The sequence below is a fragment of the Rhyacophila brunnea genome, unplaced genomic scaffold (genome assembly GCF_057557595.1).
Source record: "Rhyacophila brunnea isolate RB1 unplaced genomic scaffold, BYU_Rbru_1.0 scaffold_1, whole genome shotgun sequence".
Taxonomy (NCBI): Eukaryota; Metazoa; Arthropoda; class Insecta; order Trichoptera; family Rhyacophilidae; genus Rhyacophila; species Rhyacophila brunnea.
Genome location: NW_028232751.1, coordinates 41,344,016 through 41,371,933, shown reverse-complemented (window position 1 = coordinate 41,371,933; position 27,918 = coordinate 41,344,016). Strand labels below are relative to the sequence as shown.

The 27,918-nt window shown below is 33.8% G+C and overlaps 1 protein-coding gene across 4 annotated transcripts; it reads left to right on the top strand.

Annotated features, from left to right (window-relative positions):
* Positions 1-4: 4 nt before the first annotated feature.
* Positions 5-26,552, top strand: Smyd4-2 (SET and MYND domain containing, class 4, member 2). Of its 4 annotated transcripts, none has more exons than XM_085944216.1 (12): positions 5-270; positions 3,595-3,820; positions 5,074-5,233; positions 7,255-7,491; positions 9,469-9,554; positions 11,324-11,445; positions 12,479-12,600; positions 15,220-15,516; positions 16,919-17,096; positions 22,419-22,625; positions 24,073-24,217; positions 26,302-26,552. In XM_085944216.1, exons 2-12 carry the CDS (start codon positions 3,623-3,625, stop codon positions 26,467-26,469), a joined length of 1,920 nt encoding a protein of 639 aa, XP_085800342.1. In that variant the 5' UTR covers positions 5-270; positions 3,595-3,622; the 3' UTR covers positions 26,470-26,552. The 4 variants fall into 4 exon arrangements, 3 of the variants coding, with proteins under 3 accessions (XP_085800342.1, XP_085800356.1, XP_085800350.1); XM_085944224.1 differs by lacking the exon at positions 5-270 and adding an exon at positions 972-1,027; XM_085944230.1 differs by lacking the exon at positions 15,220-15,516 and having other exon boundaries at positions 26-270; positions 26,302-26,549.
* The last annotated feature ends 1,366 nt before the right edge of the window (positions 26,553-27,918 follow it).

Sequence of the window (27,918 nt, the reverse complement as noted above, 5' to 3'; positions counted from 1 at the left end):
TGCTGACTAGTATGCTACTATGTGCACGGAACTCACGAGTAAAACTATTTTTGTGCCATTCTCCGCGTGTAGTCTTCGTCATAATTATTACTGTGTTCCTATGAAGTTTCGTCTAACTAACATCATAAAATAAACAAAATCAAGCTGATTTTAATGCATTAGCAGTGACAATGTTATTTCAAACGATATACGTATAAAAGTGGTGTAAATGTGTTGTGTGTAAGTTTTATAACGAAGAATTTGTACTGTATCTCAATAAAACAATACGAGGTAAGCCTAATTAGTGTACCACAATCAAATTACCATACAAAAAACATTGATATCAATGGTGTAGTTAAAAACATTAATTAAAATAAACAATTCTGCTATATTTATATTAATAAAATACATGTAACATAACCTAATCTCAGAAAATACAACATCTCACTATAAATAAATAAGAAAACGATGAATATTTTTCAACTTTTGATTGTCTATTATAAACAATAATATGATACAATAAGTTGTTTTGTTTTAATTTTATTGTTGAAATTTTTAAACATTTTTTCAATTTACAATTTACGCCGATTGTATTTTTGTTTGAATGAAAATTTCACGTAGATACAATACCTAATAGAAATCACATAAAAGACTAATCATTTGATTGTAAATAATAATTGTAAGTTATTATTTGAGTTTCCATAAATCACATATTGCAAAAATCTAGTTTTGAGATAATCGCAAAAAACCATCAGAGCACTGTTTATTCTAATTAGAAGAAAGGTGTTGAATTTCCATGGAATATTAATGAGTAAGTGAGTCGATTTATATTATTAAAATAAATATATATATATATATATATATATATATATATATAATACTCCTAAGGCTGCAGACACAGCACACTATGAGAATTTATTTTATTTATTTTAACATTATTCATTGAAAAATGTAAGTTATGACGCCAACAGTCAACCTTGTCAACGATTTTCAGTGGTCTCCAAACTCAATAAGAATGTGAGCTACTTTCAGAAATTAAAATTGTCTGGTGAGCTACTTATACATATTATTCCTTCTTTATGCTTTTTTGTCATCGTCCTTTATCGTACCATACCTACATACTATTATGATATTACTTAAAATAAATTAGGACATTGGACTTCCAATAAAACATAGAATGCGTATTTTAATTATTTATTTATAAACAAAATAATTATTGAAAATATCTTGATATAAGTGTGAGTAAAAGTTAAAATAATTAGTGAAAAGAATGGCATTCACTTTCTCCACATTTTATTTTCAATTATCGGTGAGCACCTTGTCACTCCCATCCGAAAGTAATTATCAAGATATACATCTGTGAGTCCGTTTCTTTTATATATTTACCTTCATATTGGAAAACGTTGATTCACAGAGTAGGAAGAACAAAACAAAGCCTTCATTTTGAGCGCAATTCGAACTAAAATTGGATACTTTCCTTTTAGGACGATATATATCTATAGTTGAGGTTGTTTTGAGCGACATATCACATTGAAATTCTATCAATTCCATTTCTGATGGAATTCCATCTTTTCGCAAAACGATACAGCTAGATAGTTTTTCAATGTCATGTCAAATTTATAAATATGATAAAATATCCTACGCGAGCTACCGAAAATGCCGCCGCGAGCTATCGGTAGCTCGCGAGCGACCGTTTGGAGATTACTGATTTAAAGTGACTTTTGATAACCAATTATTTTTCTTTATATAGATCAATGCCTTTAGAATCACTTGGTATATTTAACTCAAAAATTACATAGTGGCAAAATGTGAGTTATTACACTAGGCGACAGATTTTGTTATTTTCATATATTATATGACGTAGTCAATGTAATTTTTTTAAGATAAACGATTGGTAGCCATTTTCCAACCTGTTGGTTCATCGCTCAGGATCAATCGGACATTGGTAAAAAAACACTGGATATTCCCCAGACATCAACATTGGTGTGATTTAGAATATTTAATTAAATAATATAAAATAACTCTTTCAATACATAATACGTAAATATAGCAACCAATTAATATCAATGTGCAAATTATATCGGTAGACATGAAATAGAAAACACATGATTTTGAAAACCTTCAATAACACAAAAAAAAAACTTGAACCGAGTGGGATTTCAAATCGAAATCACATATTTCACCGTCAAGATGAGTGCTATTAATTACCATTTAAGTTAATTATCAATCCGTTCATGATTCATGCAAATTATTACAAATGACCTACGGGTATGTAACGGACGACCGGATTTGTATTTGTTTAAGGTATGTTTCTTAATGTTTGTTCAATGATGTATTTTCAATAATTAAGTAATCTAACATTTATATTCATATTAAGTATTTAATAATAAAATTAAATAATATAAAATAACCATAATTTGAATACATCTCATGCATATACCTACACACTAGAAAAAATCATTTTGTAGAAAAAAATACGACACCCGACGGGACTTGAACATGTATCTGGTGGATTATGTATGCTTTATATGCAATATGCTTTTCCAATTAAGCTACGGGCATCATATTGAGCTATGACGATTTTAACTAATAGCTGTTACATGAAATGATTATCGAATTGCGTTATAATGTTGGCTATCGGTTTTATTATATAAAATTAAGGTACTGATCAATTAATTCCTTACTAACCGACGTCGCTATTTAGTCACTCGATATTTAGTTTTTATAACATACCAGACTTGCTAATTATTTAATAAAATATTTATTTTATTCAGCAAATAAGACGCAAGATTTGTAAATGTAACATTCTATATACTGAAGATACACACTTGAAAAAATCATTTTACAGAAAAAATACGACACCCGACGGGACTTGAATCTGTACCTGCTGGATTCAATGATATGTTTTCGAATTATGTGTAGGTATTCATTATAATATATAGAATGTTACATTCTCAAATATTTTGTCTTATTCTTTGAATAAAAGAAATAGTTTATTAAATAATATTAAATATGATATGATATTATTCCTTATAATGGAAAAGACGAAAGTAAGCATTTTAAAAATAAGTAGTATTTATTTATTATTACAATGGTTATATAGAAAATAATTCATCACCTCAATACTACAACTAGATAATTCTTATTTGGTCATTGTTGGAAAAAGGAAATTTAAACTTTACTTGATTAACATAAATCTAGGCTATAATTATTATTTAAAATAAAAATGGAAACACAAGTGCTTGTCGAATTGGAAACAATTAAATAATGTTCAATTGTGTGAAAAAATATTGTAGATATATTATTTTATTTATTTAATGCATTTATGGTTTTAAAGTTATCTAATATTTTCAAACACAAAATTAATACTGTTCCCATTAACTTCTGACTTACTTAGTTTTATCATTTTGTAGAGAAGAAAATGTAGAATCATATTCAATAGCAATCTCAAAAACAGTGAAAATCAAGTTAGCTAGTTGTAGTATTGAGGTGACTAGATATTTTCACGGAAATTGAATTAAAAAAATAAAATTATTACCTAAATAATCCGACGAGAGTCTTCGATATATTTAATTGCTAGATATCTAATATATTTAACTTGTGTGTCTATTTTAGATATTGGAAGCCCATTTAATTAGATAACATGGATGTGGAAGATATAGACCCCAAGCTCACAGAGCTCTGTAACGAATGCACAATCCAAGAAAATAAGCGAGGCTTCTTTAACACTCTGCTCGAAGATGTATTCGTCAATTCTAGAATAAGAGAATGGACGGATGATATATGGAACCAGAATTTGTCAGATTATGACTATTTATCGGCGTTGATGAAGGAAGAGGATGTAAGTATACAGTTAGAGAGTTCTAGTTTCTTGTTTCAGATTTGTAATCAGGGCTCGAAATAGACTGGAACGCACCGGAGCGCCGTTCCTGTTCGTGAAATTCTAAAAGATATCGTTCCGGCTCGTGGATTCTTTGAAAATTGCGTTCCGTTTCATGTTATTGAGATAATATTGCATGTAGATATATAGTTTTTAAAGTTGTAAAAACTGATTCGTGGGGAAAAAAATCGCCTGCGGCACTGACAAAACGTGTATATTATTTATTAATGATTAGTCCTACAAGATCTATAATATAATATAGGCTGTTCGGACTTCAGATGTGTTTACAAAAAGGGCTAAAGGGGCTACAGGTCCAGAACCTTGCAGCGAAGGAATACACAAATGTACGAGCTTCTAGAATTTTGAAGATAAGAGCCCAATTCTTAGAAAATTAACGAAAAGACGAAGATTTTGCAAAAATGAGTAGGTACCCATTTAAAAAAAACTACATTTTAATGTTGTATTGCGGGGGGGGAGTAATGTGTATTAGCGCAGAGCCCCTTCAAGTATAAATGAAACCCTGATTATTAGGCATATCGCCCTTATAATATCCGAAAAATATTTAACATAATTTGATATTTTTGAATGATTATTCAGCGCTCCGGTTCGTAAGATTTTCTATTTCGAGCACTGTTTGTAATAGAATTTCTAATCATCGGTCCTAAACCAAAATTTATTTGACTCTTAATGAAAATAAAACGAGATGTATTATTTTAGTGGTGTGCCACTTTATTGCTTAAATTTTTCTGATTGAAAATATATTATCTACTCGTATATATTAAAATTAAATTCATTTTCCTTTATGTTAGATTTCAGTGCCTTTCTCTCATATAACCCTTTTTATTAACGTAAGTCAACTCAGTAAACTCAGTAAAAGCTCACTTAAGAGCGTGGTGACCTCAGTATTGGGTACCTGCTCCTGATATATTACCAGGCATAAACAGCGTAGTACGAGCATATTGAGTATCTATATAGAAAATTTTTAATGGCATTACAATTAATTTGTGACAGTTATACGGTACAAAGAAATATGGTGTCGATTTTGAAAATGATAGATTATGCCTATCTCTGAAAATGTCAATTTTTATAAGAAATGCTCAATTCAAAATTTCCGTAGCACTTAGATAAATCGAATTTCCCAGTAATATTGTTTATTGCAGGGCCAAGCTACTTCCAAGAATGTAATTATTGTAATTGCATTTTTTTCATTCAAGATTTTCAAGAAACTGTGCGGTGTTTTCCGTGTGGAGGAGGTGTATAGAAAGAAGTGCGACGTGACAGCTTCAAAGATCACAAAACAAGCAGAGGAATGTAGTGATCCGATCAAAACGCTTGAACTTTTTAACCAGGCAATAATCAGATCATCAACAAAGGGTAACACAACATTATAACTAGGGATTCCAATCCCGGGATCCCTGGATCCTGAACTATTTTCAATACCTATGAATCCCGGAATTGATAAACATAATCTCCGAAAATTTGGGGATTGATTTTTTTATCAATTTTTATGGAAAATAAAATAAAAACGTAAATATAATAAATAAAAAAAAACTTTTAATAACAAATAACTGCATTAAAAATAAACTGAGTTTGAATGAAGTTTGATTTATACCCATGTGTAAGTTGCCGATTCATTTTATTTTTTCACATAAATTAATAAAAATGAGAAAGATTAGAAAAAACAATGCTTCGCACTATTAACAAAGTAATTCCACCATTATCTCGTACGTATTACGGCAGTTTCATATTTGGCTGACTAATTAGATTTATGAAGCGGAAAGGCCATAAGTACACCATGATTATTCACTTTACTGTTTTAAATCTCCCTAACCCATTTATTAAGTCTTTACTATCAGAAACAGCAATCTCATATTAAATTCACATTATTATTTATACCTATTACAATATTATTTACTCCATTAAACTTATGTATTTCCAAGATTGAACGTATAAAATATTAACAATAAATGTCATGAATAGTATAAATAATACTAGATTTATTTTTGATCGATTTGATCAATGTTATTTGTAAATATCAAAATTTTATATTAACAATGGAAAAAATGCCAATCCCGGGACCAGTCCCGGGATCCCGGGATTTTCAAATTGTAATCAAGAAATCACGTGATCAGATTTTTGCCTCGGGACTGGATTCCCTAATTATAACTACAATTCAACCTCATTTAAAAGGGGAACTAACGCACAGTGATAAGATAATATACGCACGGCGATTATTATTAATAATATATCGCCTTATTGCAGTTTTTTTATTTTAAGCTATAGATTATTTTCAAATCCCACTTCTTTACTTTATTTGAATATATATAATATTTTTTTAAATGTTATAAGATGTGAATTCGTTAACGAATCCCACTTTATGTTATGATTGTGTTTACTATTACAATTTAGTTTATTAAGTCTTCTCTTATGTAACAAGAGAATTTTGGAATAATTCATAAATTTTATGTATTTTACTTTTATTTAAGAAAAAAAAACTATTTAACAAAATGTGTCTAACCTGATATCCTTTTTATTTATATTGAATCTAATTTCGGTATCGTCACAATATTAAAACTCGATTTGAATTTTTCCGAATGAATCCAGCAGTTATAATTTTAAGTACTTTTAGATGGTCAAATATTCTGCCTGTATAAGAAAAAAATAACATGTCGTATTTAGATTATTTCTGACTACTACCTATATCAATTATATATTTTATAGTCGACAAACCTTCCGTTTGTATATCTATAAATATATTATAATGCGTATAAACGACTTTATATCAATATAATGTTTTCTTTCTTGAAAATATGCCCACCGAACACAGTCACATTAAAGTTTTACCTGGAAATAATTCCCTTAAAAGTGAGAATTTAGAATTGAACCTTGAATAAGAATAATTTGTATTGTACCTACAATGGTTACCGAGTTGTAGGTTAGAAATAGACGTGAAATCATATTTTTAATTTGAATTTTAAATATATTTATGTAATTTTATATTAACTTTTTTAATTAATGTGAATCTCAATCACCACTAAAACACAAAACATTTAAAATCAGCCGCTATTTTTCAAGATGGCGGTAGCAGTGCTACTGGAAGTGGAAATTAGTCCTATATTATATTGTCCTTTTTAGGTAGATTAGTAACGCGTAAAATACTTATTGTAAAATCAACATTCTACTATTTATTGGATTATTTTGATCTAATATAACTGAACTAACCGTAGATATAATAAATGCACTTTTTTTTCTCATATTGAAATTAGAATGTTGTAAAGTGAATTTCATTATTTTGATATTTATAAATGCACGAAAAAATGTGGATTTTAACAGTCTTGTTTATTAAATGTTAGTTTTGGGGAGCTTTTAAAATTCACATGTATTACATTTTCCAGGTTTACCTGCAATACTAAAACTCAGAGCAATTTCCCTTCTACGCAATAATAACATAAGTTTAGCTGTTAAAGATTTGCAATTTGCTCTTGAAATATTAGCAGAAGATGAAATTGAAACAAAAAAACTGTCTTCCAACGCCACCAAGGAGACTAATGTATCCCTCAGTACAGAAATACAATGCCATCTAAGCGAGCTACTCAAAACTTATAAGGAGTCTTCTCACGATAATAAAACTGGTAAATATCCATATTTAACATTTATTTACACATGTCATGATAAAAATGTACGCCAAAACGAAATTTTTATAGTTATATTTTAACCGAAACCGAAACGAAAAACCAATATTTTAGTAATGTCTGTTTGGCGATTAAACTCCGCTACCTACATGTTCTTATCGTGGACAAATCATATCAGATCTCTGCCGCTCTTCACATTTCCCTGGATTATGATGCAGTAAATCATATTTCTCATTGCGAAAAATATGGTCGAAGTATGCAGCCTTTCGTCGCTTGATGGTAACTGGTAACTAACATCTTCAGGATACAGCGACACAGCCACATCTCGAAAGTCTCCGGACTTCTTATGGTCTGTCCCTTTAAAGCGATGTCTTTAACTAACAGCGGCACCTAGCGGAAAAATACAAAGTTTTTTGATAATTTACTATTTTAACTGTGTTGGTGAATAAATATGTTTCTGAAAACATTAAAAAGAAAAATATTTTTTATTTTTAGTCAAAGATAAACTTACAATTGTAAAAAATGTAATAAAATGTGAATTTGTTGAATCGGACCGCACCTTATTATTACATATATTTTATGGTCGTATTTATTATTAAATTTAGTTAATCAAGTTTTCTAAACATCACCTAAGAGATTTTTGACTAATTCATAGTTTTGAAATTTTTTTATATTTATTTTAAAAAACATCGATCGGAACAAAGGATTTCAAGTTATACACATTTATATTTTTATAAAAATCGATGTTTTTTTTTTAATAAATATGAAAAATATTGAAACTATGAATTAGTCAAAAATCTCTTAGGTGATGCTTACTATAAAATAATATTTAATAAATAATAATAACGTGGGACCCTGCACCAAATTCACATTTTCTTAAATTGTAGGTTTATCTTTGACATAAAATAAAAAATATTCTTCTTTTTGATGTTTTCAGATACATATTTATTAATTAACACAGTTGAAATTGTAAATTATCAAAAAAATGTCTCAAACTGCAAGCTTCGTATTTTTCCGCTAGGTGCCTCTGGTAGGTAAAGACATCACCGTAAGGCCCAGGCGTCGACTCCATAGACCAGACCTAGCACCTACTATGGAAGAGATTTTTCATTTTTTCAAAAGGATAATATAATACGATATATTATACGTATACGGATATACGTATTTAATACGATGATTAGGTACTTACAACGTAGGTACGTTCAAAAAGTATAATAACTACGATTTTTTTAAAGTACCTAATGCTCTTCCGCGATTCTAACTCGGGTTAGAAATTTCTTCTGTCTATACTCTATATAGTTCGGTGTTCATTTGACACCGAATTCACCGAGTGTAAATGTATGGTTATGTTATACCTATGTACAAAAATTACATTTCCGTAAGCACATTAGGCTAAAATAGCTACTGCCTCAGGGTACACGATAGTATGGCACTGGTTTTGACATTGTATGTGTTTTTAGTTCTCAAAATATGGTTTCGTTCTATATTATTATATTGAGTGTTTCCAAAGAATACTATAATTAAATATAATGAAAATTTAAATCATCATAATTATATAAATACCTTTTTTTAAAAGTTAACAGATTTTCCAGGTTTAGTCTCTGAAAGTACCATAAAATCTCAATGAAGGCCTATGTTATGAACCTATTGCTTGACAGTTTATTACGCAAGCGAAATGCCAATTAAATATTTGAAAATGATCAGCCGGTCATTGTATTTCTTGAATTCTATAAATAGTCTGAACTATCTAAACTGGCTTCAAAGCCTTCGTTCATGGCGACTGGATCTCAGTTTTATATCGTATTAATTAATCTAAGGCAAGATAAACTAAATATTAAGTATATAAATGGCAATTCAAAATTCGTAGACTGATTTTTTAAAATTTCTAGACATCGTATTGTGCAGAAATGTCATCAAATCTTGTTAAATTGTGCGTAATAATAAGTATTATGATGTAATTTGTATTTTTTGATTTAGATAAAATCCCAAGTGTTGCACGTGGAACACATACTACTTTAGAAGGAGCTTCAGTTCTAATCAAAATGTCGGAGGATATCCATCAGGTATGCATGGCACTGTATTATAGAAAGTGTGCAATTAAAAGTATAAATCGTCAATTCTGGAAAGACTGTTATATATTTGTCGCTTGTTATAATTAATATCGTATTTTATAATATTACTTTTTGCATGGATATACCATAAATGCAAATGCTTCGAATAAAATTAGTTGGAGAAATTGTACACTTATTAAATCTACCAAGTAAGTCTTCCCACAGTCAATACAGTGAGTCAATACGCTCACGGTGGCCGCGCGGCTTAAGCGTTGGACTATAACGCCGTGGTTCCCAGGTTCGAATCCTGGGTCTGACAAGTACACGTATTGTTTTTCAATTTGTGTGTGAGTCAGGGTATGGACCTAATAGGTTAAGCAAGTGGCTGACATCCATTTCTCGTAAAAAACAAAATCTGTCAATACAAACCTCTACTCTGTGGAGGTACTCTGCGAAATGAACGAGCCCTGAACATTTTTGAAAGAAAAATTCTACGCCGTATATATGGACCGATCAGGGATGGCACCAATTGGAGGAGAAGATATAATGCTGAGCTCTATGGGCTGTACGAAGATTGCAGCGCAGTTCAATCAATCAAGATTGGGAGACTGCGATGGCTAGGTCATGTGCACCGTATGAATGACAATGAACCGGCAAAGAGAGTGATGTCCAGCAATCCAATAAAACGTAGAATAAGAGGGAGGCCAAAGATTTGCTGGTTGGATGGAGCTGCCAGTGATTGCCGTATACTGGGGGTACCGAATTGGAAAGCGGCCACACTGGATAGGGACAGGTGGAGAGAGCTGTTGGTGGAGGCCAGGACCCACACCGGTTTATCGCGCCCCCAATGATTATGACTCTGTGGAGGCCCATATGATCCTATTAGGATCGGACATGGTCGAAAAAATCTTCATATTGGAAAAACTTCGCATAGATATAGCTAGTCGTGGTATCTAGCAACAGAATATTAAACATACAATTCATATTATGTTTTATGAATTAATGTAGATTTGTCGTACGAATCTAAATTCATTAAAAAGATATTACTGTTTGTATTAGTAGATACCTATGTATGTATATCCATTCTTATGGTTTTTTTATCATTAAAATTTAGTAAGTTTATTGAGAAATCATAAAAATATCTTTTTAATAATTCATAGTTTAATGTAGGTACTTATTTTATATTTAATTTAAAAATAGACATCGATTTATTTCAACGAATTGTATAAGTACATAATATAACTTGAAATCTTTTTTGTTTATATCGAATCGATCATCGGTATTGTGACTATACTGAAACTTGATTAGATATGAATAAAAAAGATTTCAAAATTTTGAAGACTTATTAAAAAGTTAAAACAGTGTTATCTGAAATGTTGTATGTATACTTAGTTCGATATTTGAATATGAAGGTGGAACAGGGGAAAATAATGTCAATTGAAATACCTAACGGGTGTGGAGTAACAGGCCACCGATCTCGAGTATGGAAGAATATGGGATAAATTTAAACACGTGTTAAGAATACGCTTTTCTTCTCTCGGTTTATGCGCTGACACTCATTCAATATTGGTGTACTTGAAGATTGCAACACACACTATTGCACGCCTATAATGTGTGGTCCATTTTAGTAGGACACTTACACATTCAAAACCCTGCGTCAAAATGTAATGTATTGGGGAATAGCCTATCCGAATTATATTTATTAATCTATTCTGTGAGGTGGAAGTTTACACTATTTATCAGTTACTTGAATTATTATATAGATGATTTACATTATACAGGGTAGATATGCAGTTGCTGCCGAAGATATTTCTGTTGGCGATACTTTGGTTGTGGAAGACCCTTACGTATCCTGTTTGAAGCCATCACATTTTGGATCACACTGTCATCATTGCTTTAAAAGGTTAAATTTAATATTCACTCACTAATTTATTACACAGTACAGTAGAAGTTTCGATTATCCGGATTATTTTTCGGGACGTTATCTATCTAATATAAATATGGTGTCGGAACGTCAACTATCTCGAATATAAAAAAAACAAAGTGAAACTATTATGAAGTTTACTAATTGTTTATTGTCAGAAGATTGAAGCTCAGAGCGGAAAGTTATGAAAAAATCAGGAAATAAAGAAGTTGAAGAGTGTATTTTTATGTGGTTAGTGATAATTGATTTATTTTATTAAAAATAATTTATTTTACATATGTGTATGTATAAAATGTAAATCTAGACAAATAAATATTATTCATGCTGAATGTCTTTCCCTGTCAATTATGATTTTTTTTCGCTTATCCGGATTTTTCCTTATCCGGACTATCTTCATCCCCAATTAGTCCGGACTCCGGATAATCGACGCTCTACTGTACTTACATTAACGCCTTAAAATTAAAATTGAAATAATAATTATATTCAGTGTCAGTTGTACAGAATAAAAATGTTAAAGTATTTGATTTTTGTAATTCATAGATATCAGATATATATTATCATTTGAATGGAGCAAGAATATTCTAATTGCATACAATAATTCCAATTAAATACATGTGGAATCAAGCAATCAAGTAACACCTGAGTCGACGCAACGGCGCCTATATTGCTCTGTGTCTTGGGCCTTGGCCCTAAATACATATGGACGACACCCATTTAACAAATAATCTGCTGACTTTACGCCGTTAAGAAAAAATAATATGTTAGATTCGGTAATAGTCCCAATAATACCAGAAATCAAATTATCTTTATAGAGAGCATCCATTGACTGAAACCGTATGCCGTTTAGAAACGTGTGCCATACTAAACTTATGATTTCTGTTCATGAAAATACGGGGTGTGTATATGCATGAGATGTTTTCAAATTATGTATATTCAGTATATAGAATGTTACATTCTGAAATCTTGTGTCTTATTAGTAGAATAAAAGAAATATTTTATTAATTTATTACAGACTTACGGCTTCGATGGGTTGTCCTGATTGCTGTACTGTTGCATTTTGCTGCCAAGAATGCCGCATCATTGCAATTAATAGTTATCATAAATACGAATGTAAATTTATGAATTTATTTATAGGTAAGAATTGGTATTACTTTCATATTTAAAAAAATACTGCACGCAGATATTCTATTTATATATTATCTATTTTACAAAGTGATTACAACAGTAGTTATCTGCGGAACCCTGGGGTTCTCGAGGACTTGTGCCGGGGCTTGTAAATGCTTTAGTAATAAATAGAATTTGACACCTTGTTTGTAATATTCAAGCATCTCACTTTGGTGAAAAAATATATTAACCACTCTTACGGCCTAATTACCTGCACTACTGACCGATTCTCAGGCCGATCGTCTGCCACGATGGCCCCCGATCATGAAATCTATTTTTCGCTCACAGTGTAATTTAAGATCGCTGACAATTGGGTTGACGATGACCGTGTATTCTCGGTAATCGTTGACCCAACTTTTACCGATTGTCGATTGATTTATGCGCGAAAAATATGAATTATTGTACTTTGGCCACGACTCTAACGAATGATGCAAAATGACATTTCACGATCGGGGCAATCGGCGCAGATGATAGACTTGAGAGTCTATCTTAAAAATATCTAATTATTTAAAAAAATGTATTATCATATTATATCATTACATATATTATGTTATTCGACAAAAATCGTAGTAAGTAATTATTAAAAATTATATTACATTTATATAATACTTGTGGTGTATACAGGTAAGACATCAATTGACGCGTTACCTTCTGGGGGTGGTAGTAACAAGTTTTAATTCTAGAGTGTGGAAAAATATGGTATAAAAATTAACTTTAAGTAAGTATTAAAAATATGTTATTATCAATTAATTGTGACATCTGTTTGCGTCAAAGTTTGTCACGTATAGAAACACGCGTTCAATATTGGTAATATAATATTAATATAAGGACATTCTGGATGCTTTGTATTTCAAGCATTTAGTGACCTGACTGTCATTAACTCATAAACAAAATTCAGATTCGAAGTCTTAGTATATGGTGACTGGCTTTGTATTTCTATATTATTAATTAGCTTTGAGTATAAAATGAAATGTAAAACACAGTCAAAGTCCTTTTATGATCATTGGTCAACGTAGATCTAATGCAGGCATCTCTCATTTCTTTCGATTTATTATATTATATAATAATATAATCAATGGCGTCCATAGGCAAAATGCCGCACTTAACGCATTCGCTGCTGACTATATTATGAGATTTTAATTAGCACCTTTAAAATGCACGTTAATTACATCGATCGGCCGCCTGGTCATTACGCGCCGTGTGCGTCTTCCGCGTCCAAAGTATTAAGCAGACTAAACTTATGCCTTGATTACACGTAACGAGTACAGTGGCGAGACAGCAAAATGTCACTAAGTCGAAAGAGTGTTTATACCTACGTATTTTTCTCTTTTCGACTATTTGTGGCGAGTCAGTTCACTGTCGATCAAAAAGCAGACTAGTTCTGTGTACCTACCAAAACATGGATCGTAAAACGTACATTAAAAATATACTAAGCTGCTCATACCACTCCTGATAAAAGAATTGAATGAATTATTATTTTAAGGAGAACAGATCGTGGTGCAACATACCTACACTCTTTTTAGTGAATTGGAGTCAAAATAGCTAAACATAATTACCACTCACAAAAACAATACATTTTAGCAACATCCATCTGCTCGCAGTTTTTAAATGAATGTAATCAGTCAAATCCATATTTACCGGTGACGTTTACAAAAAATATTTAATTCAGCCGTAGAAATTCTATCTTACTCTAACGCATAGTGCGGAGAGATAAGCGTGACGAATGCTTACTCACTCGCACTTATGGTTTGTTTTTGTTCAGGCTTTGGTCCAATTTCATTTTTAGTCTCAAATTGTCTGAAAATTCGTTATGTCCTTGTACATAAAAAAAGAACAAGCCAATATACCGAAAATACTTAAATTAACACACACACCACCTATTCTTTAACAGTGGTGGTTTTAGGGACGTGTGGCGTTGATGGGTTTGGAGGCACCCTTGAGAACATGTGCGATGAACCGCCATTACTATATGTGAAGCGCCTGGTTGAGAAAAATGAGAAAAACGATTTTAGGTAGTTTTAAGAAAAATCAGAAAAAAATATTTCTATTAAATTTGAGAATTAATGTATTTATTTTGTAATTCGTAACATTCTAAATAGTATTTTGGCTTTCCATTTTTGGGGTATTTGAAAAGCACACCCAACCATTTTAGCGGGTTTTGAAATTTACCCTAATTTTTGATCATACGTATTGACGGTTTTTGGCGTTTTTTCAAGCTCAACCTTTGGCCATCATATAGGTAATAAAAATATCCATCTAAATACATATCTAACTCAAAAATTTTCAAAAACCGTTTTAGGGGCTTTTGAAACTAGGCGCTTCATGTATTACAATGGGTAGATATAACAATAAAACAATAATTATTATGCTATCCGGATTTTTATGCCTTGATTATTTTTTAAACAGCAAAGATGTCGATTGTCTGCTTCATGGAAAACTGTCACTGTTCTCAAAAGTTTTAATGTTTGTAATCGTTCCTTCATTTGCCACCTTTTATAATGTGTCGCCCCTACGTAGCGCATGGCCTGCCTCCCCCACGAGAGGTCACTGAATATAATTGATACTGTGGCAAAATGATCTTTTTTCCAGGATCTGGAATGTCAATTGGTTGTCACAGTGCCCTTCGAATGGTAACGCAAGTCGGACTGGATGCATCATTAAAACTGTTTGAAAATCATTTAAAGCCGCAGGCAATATATCAAAATGAAAAAAACGCTACAACAGTTGGCAAAACCTCCCGTATATTCAATCTTTGTAAGCACAGGCATATGAGAAAGCCGTCAGATTACCTTCGAAGAGGAATAATGGCATTTTTCCTGCTAAGATGTCTACAGAAAACGACATTTTTCAGCACTTCGCCACAACAAAAGAAAACAGATGATCTTCGTAAGTTAAATTAATAAAAAAATATCAATTTGATACTTTGACGCTTGAGGTTTGTGGAACTTTACTGGGAATGACAGAAATGTTGATAGAATTCATTTTCTATTCAAGGGGTAAGCAATCTATAACAAGTACGAATATACGTATTTACGGTTGCATCCCACACAAAACATTTATTTTGATACTAAATTACACATTCAGCAAAGCACATTTATATGGTAAGTATATATGGCTAGGGATGCCAATATCAAATGAAAATACCAATATCGGTATTTCGGTATTTGTGAAATATAATATAGAAAAAAAAAGATAAGTATATACTAATCTCCCGATAGCGACTGGCGAAAACATTTGGATAAGTTTTAAATTTGGGAAGTAAGTAGGTACCTACTTACAATAATGGATTTCGAATATTACCTGCACGTATCATTACTGATCACCAAGGAGATCGAAGGGCAGCGGAAGCAAAGCAGACATCGTGTAACCCGAAAAACATTACAGTCCTATTAAACCTTTTATTATAATTAAATACAATTTGTTTCCATTTTCAATACTGAATATATCGGTAGGTATTGTCTGATTTTTAAAACCGGTATTTCGGTATCGAAAATTACTGGGATACCGGTTTTGAAATATCGGTATTGCAATCATGGCAGGGACTAGAGATCAAAATACCCTCTTCCTGTCCGAAAACATGGGAAAGTTACATTTTTGAATCGGCTACTTACGAACGGTAACAGGGTAGAAGGGCAGCTGCTTTCTGTTCCGATCAGGAAGGTATAGAAATTCGAAAACGCTTTTAGTTGCTTTCGCCAGAATCCAGCGTGCCTTGCAAACGCACGGATTTCAAACAAAAATCAAGCTGGAACCGATTTGGTCAATAATAATTAATCACGATTGCAATAATGAATGTATCGTTTCACACGTATTGCGTGCGCATTATTAGGATGGTTATTGTACCTACTTATCCCAAAGCCAATAAATAATAATAGGCAATAACAGTAGTACATATTATTATGTACCTTTAGTAGGTAGTTTATTTTAGTAATAAGTATATAAATTTGAGCTTTAGGTTTGTTAGGTTGTAGGATGGTTGTAGATGTTTCTTGCTTTCTTGTAGTTTTGTTGTTTTATCTCCATCTTTGGATGTCAAGAATTCACCAAGGGCGCCAAACATTCTCACTATGTATTTCCCTATATTTTTTACGGGTACGGGAAACTTTTTTCTCTTTTTCCCCAAATCTACACTTGTTTTGTGATTTGAAATTTCGTGATTTTTGTAGCTACGGTTTAATTTTATTATTTTGTGCAGTTTTTTTCCCTTGCATCCTGTAAATTCGTAAAATTTAATAATAACTGCAAATATGGTTAACAGTATTTAATTAGGTTTTACATATTTTTTCAGTTACATCAGACGAAATGTCGGTCCTGACGATATTATTTTTTGCGCTCCAAGCAATTCAATTCAATGCTCACGAAATTACGGAAGAAGCAATTGGTAGTTATCCTCGACAAGATATTGCATTAGCAATTTTCGCTACTTCATCCCTCTTCAATCATGACTGTTATCCAGGAGTAATAAGGTAAAAATGTTCAATCAAACAACCTCATAATAATTATTACCAAATCATTATTTTTACAAAGTTTTTATTAGGTCGTATTCTTATTTGCCCGGTGGTTATTTGTCTGGTGGTTGTTTGTCCGGTATAAATCTTGCAATCGATTTTTAACTAACTTCCCGACTAGCTAGACATTTGAAACTTTTATAATATATTAGAGGGTGGGCAAAGGCTGACTATGGCCTCAATGATGTATACCGATGCCAATAGGTATACTTCTAAAAAATGTTGAGACGCCACTGTCCAAGAAAGTCAGCAAATCCTATCTCTAGCCTCCGCGTGGCGTCCCCCGGGCAATGCAGATAATGTGCTGTATAACGCAACATACTATCTGTAGCTAATAGAGAAGGGTGCAAGGCGAAACTCTGGCGCCTTAAAACGAGAGACCTTTGGCTACGGGAAGGATCACCCAGACAGAAAAACCACACACCAACCCGTCTGGACAGCGTGGTGTGTTATGTCCAAAACCTTCATATGAAAACAAAAACTTCTAGAACCCGGCCCTCATTCTCCGGAGGCCAACCTGATACTGATCACGGCAGCGATCAGCGAAGGAAGGCAGAGGGTGCTAAAAATCCCCGGAGACCCGGAAAAGGCTGCCAACAGATGACCATTGCTACATATAACGCAAGAACATTGTCCAGCGATGCCAAACTTGTAGAGTTTCAAGAAGAGCTCCGGAATATCCACTGGGATGTTGTCGGACTCAGCGAAGTAAGGCGTAAAGGTGAGAGTATTATTACTTTACAAAGCGGACATGTGCTGTACTCCAAAGGAACCGATGAAGGACGCACGAGCGGTGTTGGATTTGTTGTCAACAAAGCCTGGAGGGACCGCACAGTCGAGTTCAACTGCATTTCTGACAGGGTCGCAAGCGTGATACTTAAAATCAATGCTAGGTACCGCATTCAGATTTTGCAAGTATATGCTCCGACACAGAGTTATCCTGATGAAAAAGTGGAAGAGTTTTACGAGGAAATAACATCCTTGAAAAATAAAAGTAAATGCCACTTCAACATCATAATGGGAGATTTCAATGCACGTATTGGATCATACCAAAGAGATGACGTAGCGGTCGGACATTTCGGACATGGCTCAAGGGATGGTAGAGGGGACATGCTTGTGGAGTTTGCTGAAACCAACAATCTTCACATCATGAATTCCTTTTTTCAACATAAACCTACACGTAAATGGACGTGGAGAAGCCCGACAGGAAGGACCAGCGAAATCGATTACATCCTCACTGACAGAAAATATACATTTTTAAACTGTAAAGTGATCAATCAGTTTAACACCGGCAGTGATCACCGGATGGTGAGATGTAAGATAAGATTGAACGTCAAATCAGAAAGATCCAAACTGCAGAAGAAGTCAAATGCTCGCGTATACCTGCAGAACAATACTGAATTCCAAAATGAACTCAAAAATGCACTATCGGCTTTCTTAGATGAGAACGAAACCGTTTCCCTATCCAACGCGGAGGATATAACGAATATTATTCTACAATGTGCAGAAAAAATAGGCGTAAAAAACTCAGAAGTTACACTTTCCACCAAGCTTTCGAAGGCAACATTGAATCTTATGGAGCAGAGAAGGAAAACCAAGAGCGATAGACAGGCACAAAACGATATGGAGTTTTCATCACTTTGCAAAACCCTCCGAAGGAAGATTAGAGAAGACCTTCGTAAATTCAATGTAAACCTCATACAAGCAATTGTGAAAGCAGGCAGAAGTCTAAACAAAAACAAGCAATGCTTGTCGATAGGAAAACGTCAAATCACAGCACTAAAAGCAAAAGATGGTTCTATCGTCAGAAATTGGGAACACTTGTTAAGCCGAGTTGAAGAGTTCTACAGCGATCTCTACAGTGATGACACTGACAATACGACTATAGACTTAGATCTTCAGAGAAATGGAAATTCGGAAGACCATACTCCCGAAATTACATCCTGGGAAGTAACCCATGCTTTAAATTACATGAAAAGTGGGAAAGCTCCCGGGGAAGACGGTTTAACGATAGATATCCTCAAAAAAGCAGGAAAGGATGCAAATGAAGTACTTGCACAATTGTTCACAGCCTGCATATGCAAAGAGGATGTCCCAGAGGTATGGAAAAATGCCAGCATTGTCATTCTTCACAAAAAAGGTGACAGAGAAGACCTAGCAAATTATCGTCCAATAAGTCTACTCCCTATTCTCTACAAGACGTTCACAAAAATTCTCTCAAACCGTCTGCAAAATGTACTAGACGAGAACCAACCGAGAGAACAAGCCGGATTTAGAGGAGGATACAGCACTATGGACCATATCCAAGTCGTCAGAGAAATCATAGAGCGGTACCAGGAATACAAACTGCCACTATGCATGGGTTTTATAGACTATGAGAAGGCGTTTGATTCGATAAAGAAATGTTCAATACTCGACGCACTCAGAAAACAAGGAATCCCTGGACGCTATATAAATATTTTCAATAATATATACAGTAGCGCAACAGCATCTGTAAATCTCCATAAACCATCGCGCAGATTTCCTATCAGCAAAGGAGTCCGACAAGGTGATACAATCTCACCTAAACTATTTACAGCTACCCTTGAAGACTTATTCAGGCAACTTGACTGGAATGACAAAGGGATCCCCATAAATGGAGAATACCTGAGTCATCTGCGCTTTGCCGATGACATAGTAATTTTCTCGCAAGACTCAGAAGACCTCCAAAGCAGAATGCAGGAACTCGCTGAAGTAAGCAACAAAGTAGGTTTGAAAATAAATGTAACAAAGACGAAAGTCATGTTCAACTGCTTTGCAGGCCAAAAAGAGATCCTCATCAATGGCACTCAGCTCGAACAGGTGAAAAGCTACATCTATCTGGGACAACAAGTATCTATAGATGGATGTATATTTGATGAAATTGTTCGCAGAGTAAAGCTAGGCTGGAGTGCTTTTGGCCGCCTGAATAATGTCTTCAAAAGTGACCTTCCACTGTGCCTAAAGCGCAAAGTGTTCAACCAGTGTGTGCTTCCCGTGATGACATATGCGTGTGAAACATGGGCCCTAAGTAAAAGAGAGATCCAGAAACTTAGAGTAGCACAACGTGGTATGGAGAGGTGCATGCTGGGCATAACGCGAAAGGACAAAAAGAGGAATGAGTGGATAAGGAAGCAGACAAGGGTTTGCGATGTAATAAAGTTTATTAAAAGCCTTAAATGGAGATGGGCTGGACACATAGCTCGAAGAAGAGACAATCGTTGGACAAATCTAGTCATCCAGTGGTATCCAAGAAGTACAAAACGTCCACAAGGTAGACCTAGAGGCCGCTGGATCGATGAAATGATAAAGTTCTGCGGAAGTACGTGGCAACGCAATGCACAGGACCGAGAGAAGTGGAAGCAACTTGAAGAGGCCTTCATCCAGCAGTGGATAGATTCAGGCTGATGATGATGATGATGATAATATATTAGAACACGATGCCAATGCATTCTTTTAATACTTTTAGTCATTTTTAAGTAGAATTAAATTCATTTTCAGTTAATTCTGTTTTGTATGAAAATTTATTTCGAACGAAATCCGTAATCCAATCCACTATTATTGGTTGCTAGGGTCCTAACAAATAAATTATTAATATACACGTGCGTTACTATGGAAATCAATATGAGTGTCAAAATGACATTTTAGTATTATTTCTATCAAATACAATTTTTTTTTTTGATCGTTTAAGCTAGTCAAGTCAAGTTTATATGATTCAATAGAAAATTTAAAAACGTTGTATATAAAAAGTTATTTTTATCTTGTAATTATTCTTTATATATAATACGGAAACTCCTATATGATAGTCTAGTCTTAAAATATCCACTAACACGTCCATTCCATTGGACCGATTTATGCAGTAAGTATCTAGTGACACCAATTAACGTTATAAATGCCAAAATCTCCCATAGAAAAGTTTGCAAGAAACAGAATCGGGGGAAAGTTATTTAACTCGTAAAAATATAATGTGCAACTTTGACACGAAATGATCGCAGAATGCTACTAGACCAGTGGATTCATCTTTGCCCTACAGGCTTACATCTACAATGAATAATCATACGGATTTTGACACAACCGAAAATCCACTCTCGCGTGGCTTGAAAATTGGTCAAAAGACATGAGTCGGTCATCCTCGAGCCCTGAAAATGCTTCTAGACGAATCTCAAACGCCCCTAAAGAAAACAATTAATCATTCATTGTTAAGGCGATACCCTCTACCTAACAGAGGTACCTAGCGGAAAAATACGATTGTATTGATAATTTAATATTTAAACTGTATTAGTTAATAAATATGTACCTGAAAACATTAAAAAGAAAAATATTTTTGAAGTTATACCTCTTTTGGCGCGTTTGGGAAAATAGATCACAGTGTATTTTTGGCGTGTGACGCCGATGTAACGCATTTGGCGTGTGGCTATTAATATACTCAGGTAACGGCTTATTTTGTTGTGTTACGGCTCACGGTGGCCGTGCGGCTTAAGCGTTGGACTATAACGCCGTGGGTCCCAGGTTCAAATCCTAGGTCTGGCAAGTACACATATTGTTTTTCACTTTGTGTGTGTCAGGGTATGGACCTAATAGGTTGAGCAAGTGGCTGACATCCATTTCTCGTACAAAAAAAATCTGTTAATACAAACCTCCACCCTGTGGAGGCCCATATGATCCTATTAGGATTAGACATGGTCGAAAGAAGAAAAAGAAAGACGTGTAACTTCGAACGCGCGTACATAAGTACACACACCGATTTTTTTAAAATTTTAAGTTGATAAACTAACGATTATTGCAAAAATAATTATAAAATGTGAATTTGTCAAAGAATCCCATCTAATTGTTACATATATTTTATAGTCATGTTTATTATTAAAATTTAGTTTATTAAGTTTTCTATGTTTTGAGTAAGAGATTTTTGACTAATTCATAGTTTTAATATTTATTTAAAAAAACATCGATTTTTATAAAAATATAAATGTTTATAACTTGAAATCATTTTTATTTATATCAGATTTAGCTTCAATATTGGGAACATAGGTACCTAAATAAGCTTATTTTCCCATTTTTCCCGTTTGAACAGCACTTCTCCCAAAATGAAGCCATTGATCTCAGGCGCTATCTTAGACTATAGAGAATAGCTGCTTACAAATAAAAAATCTTAAAATTTCTGGACAGGGTTTTGTTTTCGGTGCGATTCCGCTTATCCTACACAATTTTTTGCCATATTGTAGACTACTTACCCATACATGAAATTACACATGTTCCTTTCAGGTATTTTGTTGGGAAAACTTTAATTGTAAGGGCGATTAGACCTGGGAATGCCGGATGTTCAATTGTTGACAATTACGGTCCTCGTTTCGAGAGGCAATCAAAAGATGCTCGTCTTCGAGCTTTGAGAAGTAGATATTGGTTCAAGTGCTCTTGCTGTGCATGCACTGAAGCATGGGTATCGCCCCCAACATCACAGGTCACTCTTAGGTAAGTGTCTAACTATTCATTTTTTTTTAAATGTACCTATGTAGGAAGCTACTATTTAATGATGAAATTATTTACTAAACTTGAAATTAAACATTCTCCTCCTGATTCGCTCGTAAGAGAAAATGGGAGTTTCTTTTTCATGCTTCTTTATCTTTTTGTAGAAAATAAAATAAGCCCTAATTCAATTCTCTTATATGGCCCCACAAGAATAATCGCGAAATTGGTCGCTGCTGCTCGCCAACGACAAAAAGGAGCTGATTTTAGGGAACACAACAATAATGGGAAGCATTTTACCTCCTGAGTTTGGTTATAAGATTCTCAGGTGTAGAGAAATATGGGATAAGCTTAAGCACATGTAAAATGATATGTTGTTTTTATGTGGTCGTCTGATGTACAAGATGCATTAAAGTTTGTCACATAAACGCAACGCGTATCAAAAATTGCTAATAGGTATTTGAAAACATTTAGAGTGCTTTGCATTCCATTGCCTCTCATTGAGCCATAAACAAAATCATGGTGCACACCTGCAGTTCTAGCAACATATCGAGAAAATCTGATTCAAACAAATTACGGCTTGTTCGAATACATCGATGTGCTACGATAGTGTTATCTGCATTCTGCAGGCATGTGATGCCGATATCATTTTTTAAACTTATTTTACAATTTTGGTTCGGTTTTAAGCCGAGCAGAGATTTATGAATTGCTCTTCTAACAGGCTTGCATATGGAGTGGACAAGCTAAATATTAGTACCTACCAATTCCAAACCTGCTTATAAACTAGTTATTAATAATGATATGCAATCATACTTTTCCACTTTTATATGTTATTAAAACCGAAATTTTTTTCACTATCAAGTAGAAAATCTCACACCATGCCACACTTGCACCCATGGAGAGTAGTACCGGGTAGCTTGTAAAATATTATGCATAATATATTTTAAAAAAAAATGTGACCAGGAAACTCTATGTGATACATCGATGAAAAATATATATTAAACTTATTTATTTCAATTGTTTATATTATGTACTGAACCCTGCTACCCACTAGCATTGGAGCATAGGAAAATCACAAACTCGCATAATTTCCCTTGGTTTATCGCCAAGTCTTGCGCCTCCCATCATGTGAGACCTGCAGCGCTTAAATCGTTTGAAAAAATTAAACTTGTAGCACCTCGCAGGGCGTGGGAGCGTCGGTCGCGGCGACGAAATCCTTAAAGCTATTACGATGCGTAATGTCTCACTCTCTGGTATCATCCACAACATTGGTATCTTACCATGGCCCAAAGAACTTGGCTTCAGCTAAGCTTTCAACTCCACCCAGGACTGGTCCTTGTGGCGTAGATTATTATTCTAAACTAAACTACGAATCTTTAGCTTTTGCTCCCAACTTGTACCATATTATTTTGTCGACTCACTGTTTGATGACTTATTGTTTTATTTGCTTCAGGTGTCCAACTACTGGGTGTGATGGAAAAATAAAACTTATTACTGAGAATGAGGATCAAAAGTGTCACACGTGTAAAGCTGCTGTCTCCACTGCATTCGTTAAAAATACATTACATGTTATCAAACAGTGTACACAAAAATATGAGGTATTTAATGTAGTTATTTTATTTCGTTATTTTTAATCATAGGTAGGTATTTGTAAATTTAGCTGTATCAAACATAATATATACAATAAATAGATAGAGGGTGTTCTTACAATGTTATTACTAATAATTACTAATAGTACAAAAAATTAAATAATAAATGCAATGTAAACCAAACATAACTTAAAAAATAAAAAAGACACTTAACTATTCCTAAAGCGTCAATTACATTGAGCTACTTTACGAGCTGTTCAGCGATTCAGCTACTGCGATTATGATGATGACACACAAAACTTTCCATTCGCTGAGAAGCCACAAGCCAGCGACTATTTTGACAGAACGTAGTTCCTGGAAGTTGCTACTGCGCTCTACTGCGCAGACGCAGTAGGCCCACACGCCGGCGTGTAGCGTGTAAAGTTGACCGGCTTTCAACTTTCCTCGGTAGAGTGTTTACAATCTGCTTGTTAGCTTGTTCGATGATTACACTGGGCGACTTTACAGGCAGATTGTAAATTCGCCAACAAACAGCTCGTAAAGTAGCTCAATGTAATTGACGCTTAAATAAGTATTATTTTCTGTTTTTTGGCCGAAAAAAAAATTACCATATTTTTTTCAATATGCTCCGACATTAAATTTTTCCGCATAGGAATCTGTCAGTATTTTGTTTATAGGCGGAAAACGACCTCTCAACCTCTACAGAGGCGATTGGGCAAACTTTAAATAAAAGTGCCCGAGTTGACTTCACTTTTTCTGATAAATTCACAGCTCGGAGATGGCATTAAAAATGCAAGTGTATCTAAACTATCTACCTTCCTAACTTAGTTATATTTCGATAAAATAATTTAAAAAAAAAACTAAAATTATAATTTCAAAAGATCTAAAATATGCATTTATTTATGAAATATGCACTAATGACTCAAATATGCTCTAACGTCTCAAATATCCATTTATATGCACAATGAAATTTTATTTTTGGATTCTGTGTCTTTCAAAATAGATTTCTGTGCAACTCTCATAGCTGTGCGTACCCTAACAAAACATGCACTAGGATATAAATCCGGGCCCTAGTTGTTAGTGCTTACAGGCAGTAACGTCAGTAGTCAACAGTTGCGTCCTTACCAAAGTTAAAATGCCGCCCCCTACCAATAGTTTAACCAACCTCATAATTAAAATCCATTCATACCTTCCTATAACGGGTTATTGGTATATTAGTTCTAATCATTCAAATATTATCGATGAAGTCTAATATTTACGATAAAATGATTTCGGTAGGTACATAACACATATAGATGTTTTAAGTTTGGTTCATTCCTATAATGTTATGGTAGGTAGTTAATTTGATGTTTGTCCAGCTGGAAGGATATCTTTGTGAAATGCGTCAGTCACTACCTAATCTTCGAAAATCTTTGTACGATGTACATTACTTATCTATCGGTTTAAGAGCGTACATAAGTGAAACGGCAAGTAATTTTCAACTGTATGTGGAACGAAATTTCGGTCGCGTTGTCATTGGAGAGCGATAGTCGACCTGTTTGCACGTCAATTTGTTTTGTGATGGCGTCGGACGAATATATTCTTAAATCGTGTAAAGATGACTAAAAAACGTTCCGCATGTACTTGAAAAAGAAAACATGTCAATGAATATACTATTATTATTACGAATATAATAATAAACATAAAAAGGACGTATGTTGAATTTTTATCACAAATTATATTTCGTTCGGTTCGCGTCATTTGCACAATCCGCGCATCGCGTAGTCACGATATTTTTAGACCATGCCTCAGCTGAGGTATAGCCTTTAAGGAAAATGACCAGACATATAGACAATGGTAGACAATTTCTAACTTCGGAAAGCATTGTTTTCTTTCTCGCAGACTTGTGGTTGTACTCAGAGCTGGGTTTTATAATGAAACACTTGGAAGTATATTTGATTTGACGAGGCCGTTGGAATAGATAGAAACACGTATTTCTTACATTACATACCTAACATAGAGTGAGTGAAACAGCTATGAATTAGTGATCAATGAAAATTAGTTTGATAGTGCATGCTGAACATTATTAACCGCAAGCTCTCACATGCCAACAGGAAGGAATCCAACTATTTAAAAATGCTGGGAACTCAGTGAAAGCTATCGAAGTCTTGACGTCAGCCCTCACTCTCTTTCACGGAATTGCCTGTCCGCCACATGCGCCAACGCATTCGGCTGAAGACACACTACGAAGGTGCTATACCAGAGAAGCGAACTGCGAATAGGATTTGGAATTTAAAAATTAAATTATTTGCATGTACTTATGGTATTTCTTTTATTATTAAATATATTTATATCCTTGGCCAGTAATGTTTTACCTTCCCGCTACATACCTACTTATTGACTAAAACTCTGTATTGAACTGTACTCCATTAAGTTTATACGTACCTACATTTGGTGGACTGGTGATCGTCCGAGGTAGGAAGATGTGCCAGGGATGTACCTAACCATCAACCTCCTTATTGACAAAGAACGTCCCCAGCGCTACGAATTGCGCGGGGCCTTTTATGGGACGGTATAGCGAGGCTATTCTAATAAAGCAAACGTGATAGACATACACTTTGTGTATTCAGGCAGTCAATTATGACGGGAAATTAACCGTCAAACGTGCCATCGACCCTTTGTTGTTACATGGAGCATCTCAAATCTGCGGACTTTTAAGTTCGTAGACCAGCTTCGTTTCAAACATATCTCCGAGTTCCAGAATTCGTCTGTCAATCACTACATAAAGTTGACTATGCAATCATTCGGACCGAAAAAACCTTTTGTCAATTTGTAAACTGTTATAAACATTTTTATTGATTAATTTGTTAATTCACATATTACAAAATAAGAGATTAATTATCAAATATGTTTTCATCTAAGTTCGACTTTTTTACTCGTTCGTTGATCGTCCGTAAATATTTATTTTGGTCAGTATCAGAGTACCAGACAAATCGGAAAACATATTGTCCTCGAACTGTTGGCTCGTCAATGGAGCCTGCATTACTTCCTTACTTTTTAAGCTGTCTCGCTTTTTTATGCTTGATTTTATGGTATTGCTTAATTAAAATATTGGTTGGAACAGGTAGTTTTTTCAAGCTTCAACTGCAAGTATGTTGTGGATCATATATGCCAACAGAGAACCTAGCGGAAAAATACGAAGCTTGCAATTTGATTTTTTTTTTTAATAATTTACAATTTCAGCTGTATTAATTAATAAATATGTATCTGAAAACATTAAATTTTTTTTTTTAAGTCAAAGATGAACTTACAATTGTAAAAAAAATGTGAATTTGTCACATATTGGTACATAGCTTTCACTATTTTTATGGTTTAGATTTTTGACTAATTCATAGTTTTAATATTTTTATATCTATTTTAAAAAACATCGATTTTTATAAAAAATATAAATGTGTATAACTTGAAAAGTAGGTACCTAGGATGGGTTTGTGGTTGAGTTAAGCTCATCTGTTACCCGGATTATTGATATGTAGCTGGTGTTCGCAGGATTGCGAAGTCTATACCGTTTGATGGGTGTCCTGGAGTGTGAATGGTAGCTTCAGAGGGAGCTACTATTATTGACTGAGAGTCTTGGGTACTTATATTGATAAATTGCCTTACCTCTGGCTGTGGTGGTTGTGAATCTCTGTTTCAAAACGTTCGCGACTAAACTGAAGAGACGTGACATGCTC

Bases quoted from the DNA above. Each gene is read 5' to 3' on its own strand.
- Smyd4-2 (XM_085944216.1), top strand. From the start codon at position 3,623: ATGGATGTGGAAGATATAGACCCCAAGCTCACAGAGCTCTGTAACGAA. The intron at 7,492-9,468 runs GTAAATATCCAT...TTTTTGATTTAG, and splicing joins TTCTCACGATAATAAAACTG to ATAAAATCCCAAGTGTTGCA. The intron at 17,097-22,418 runs GTAAAAATGTTC...TGTTCCTTTCAG, and splicing joins TGTTATCCAGGAGTAATAAG to GTATTTTGTTGGGAAAACTT.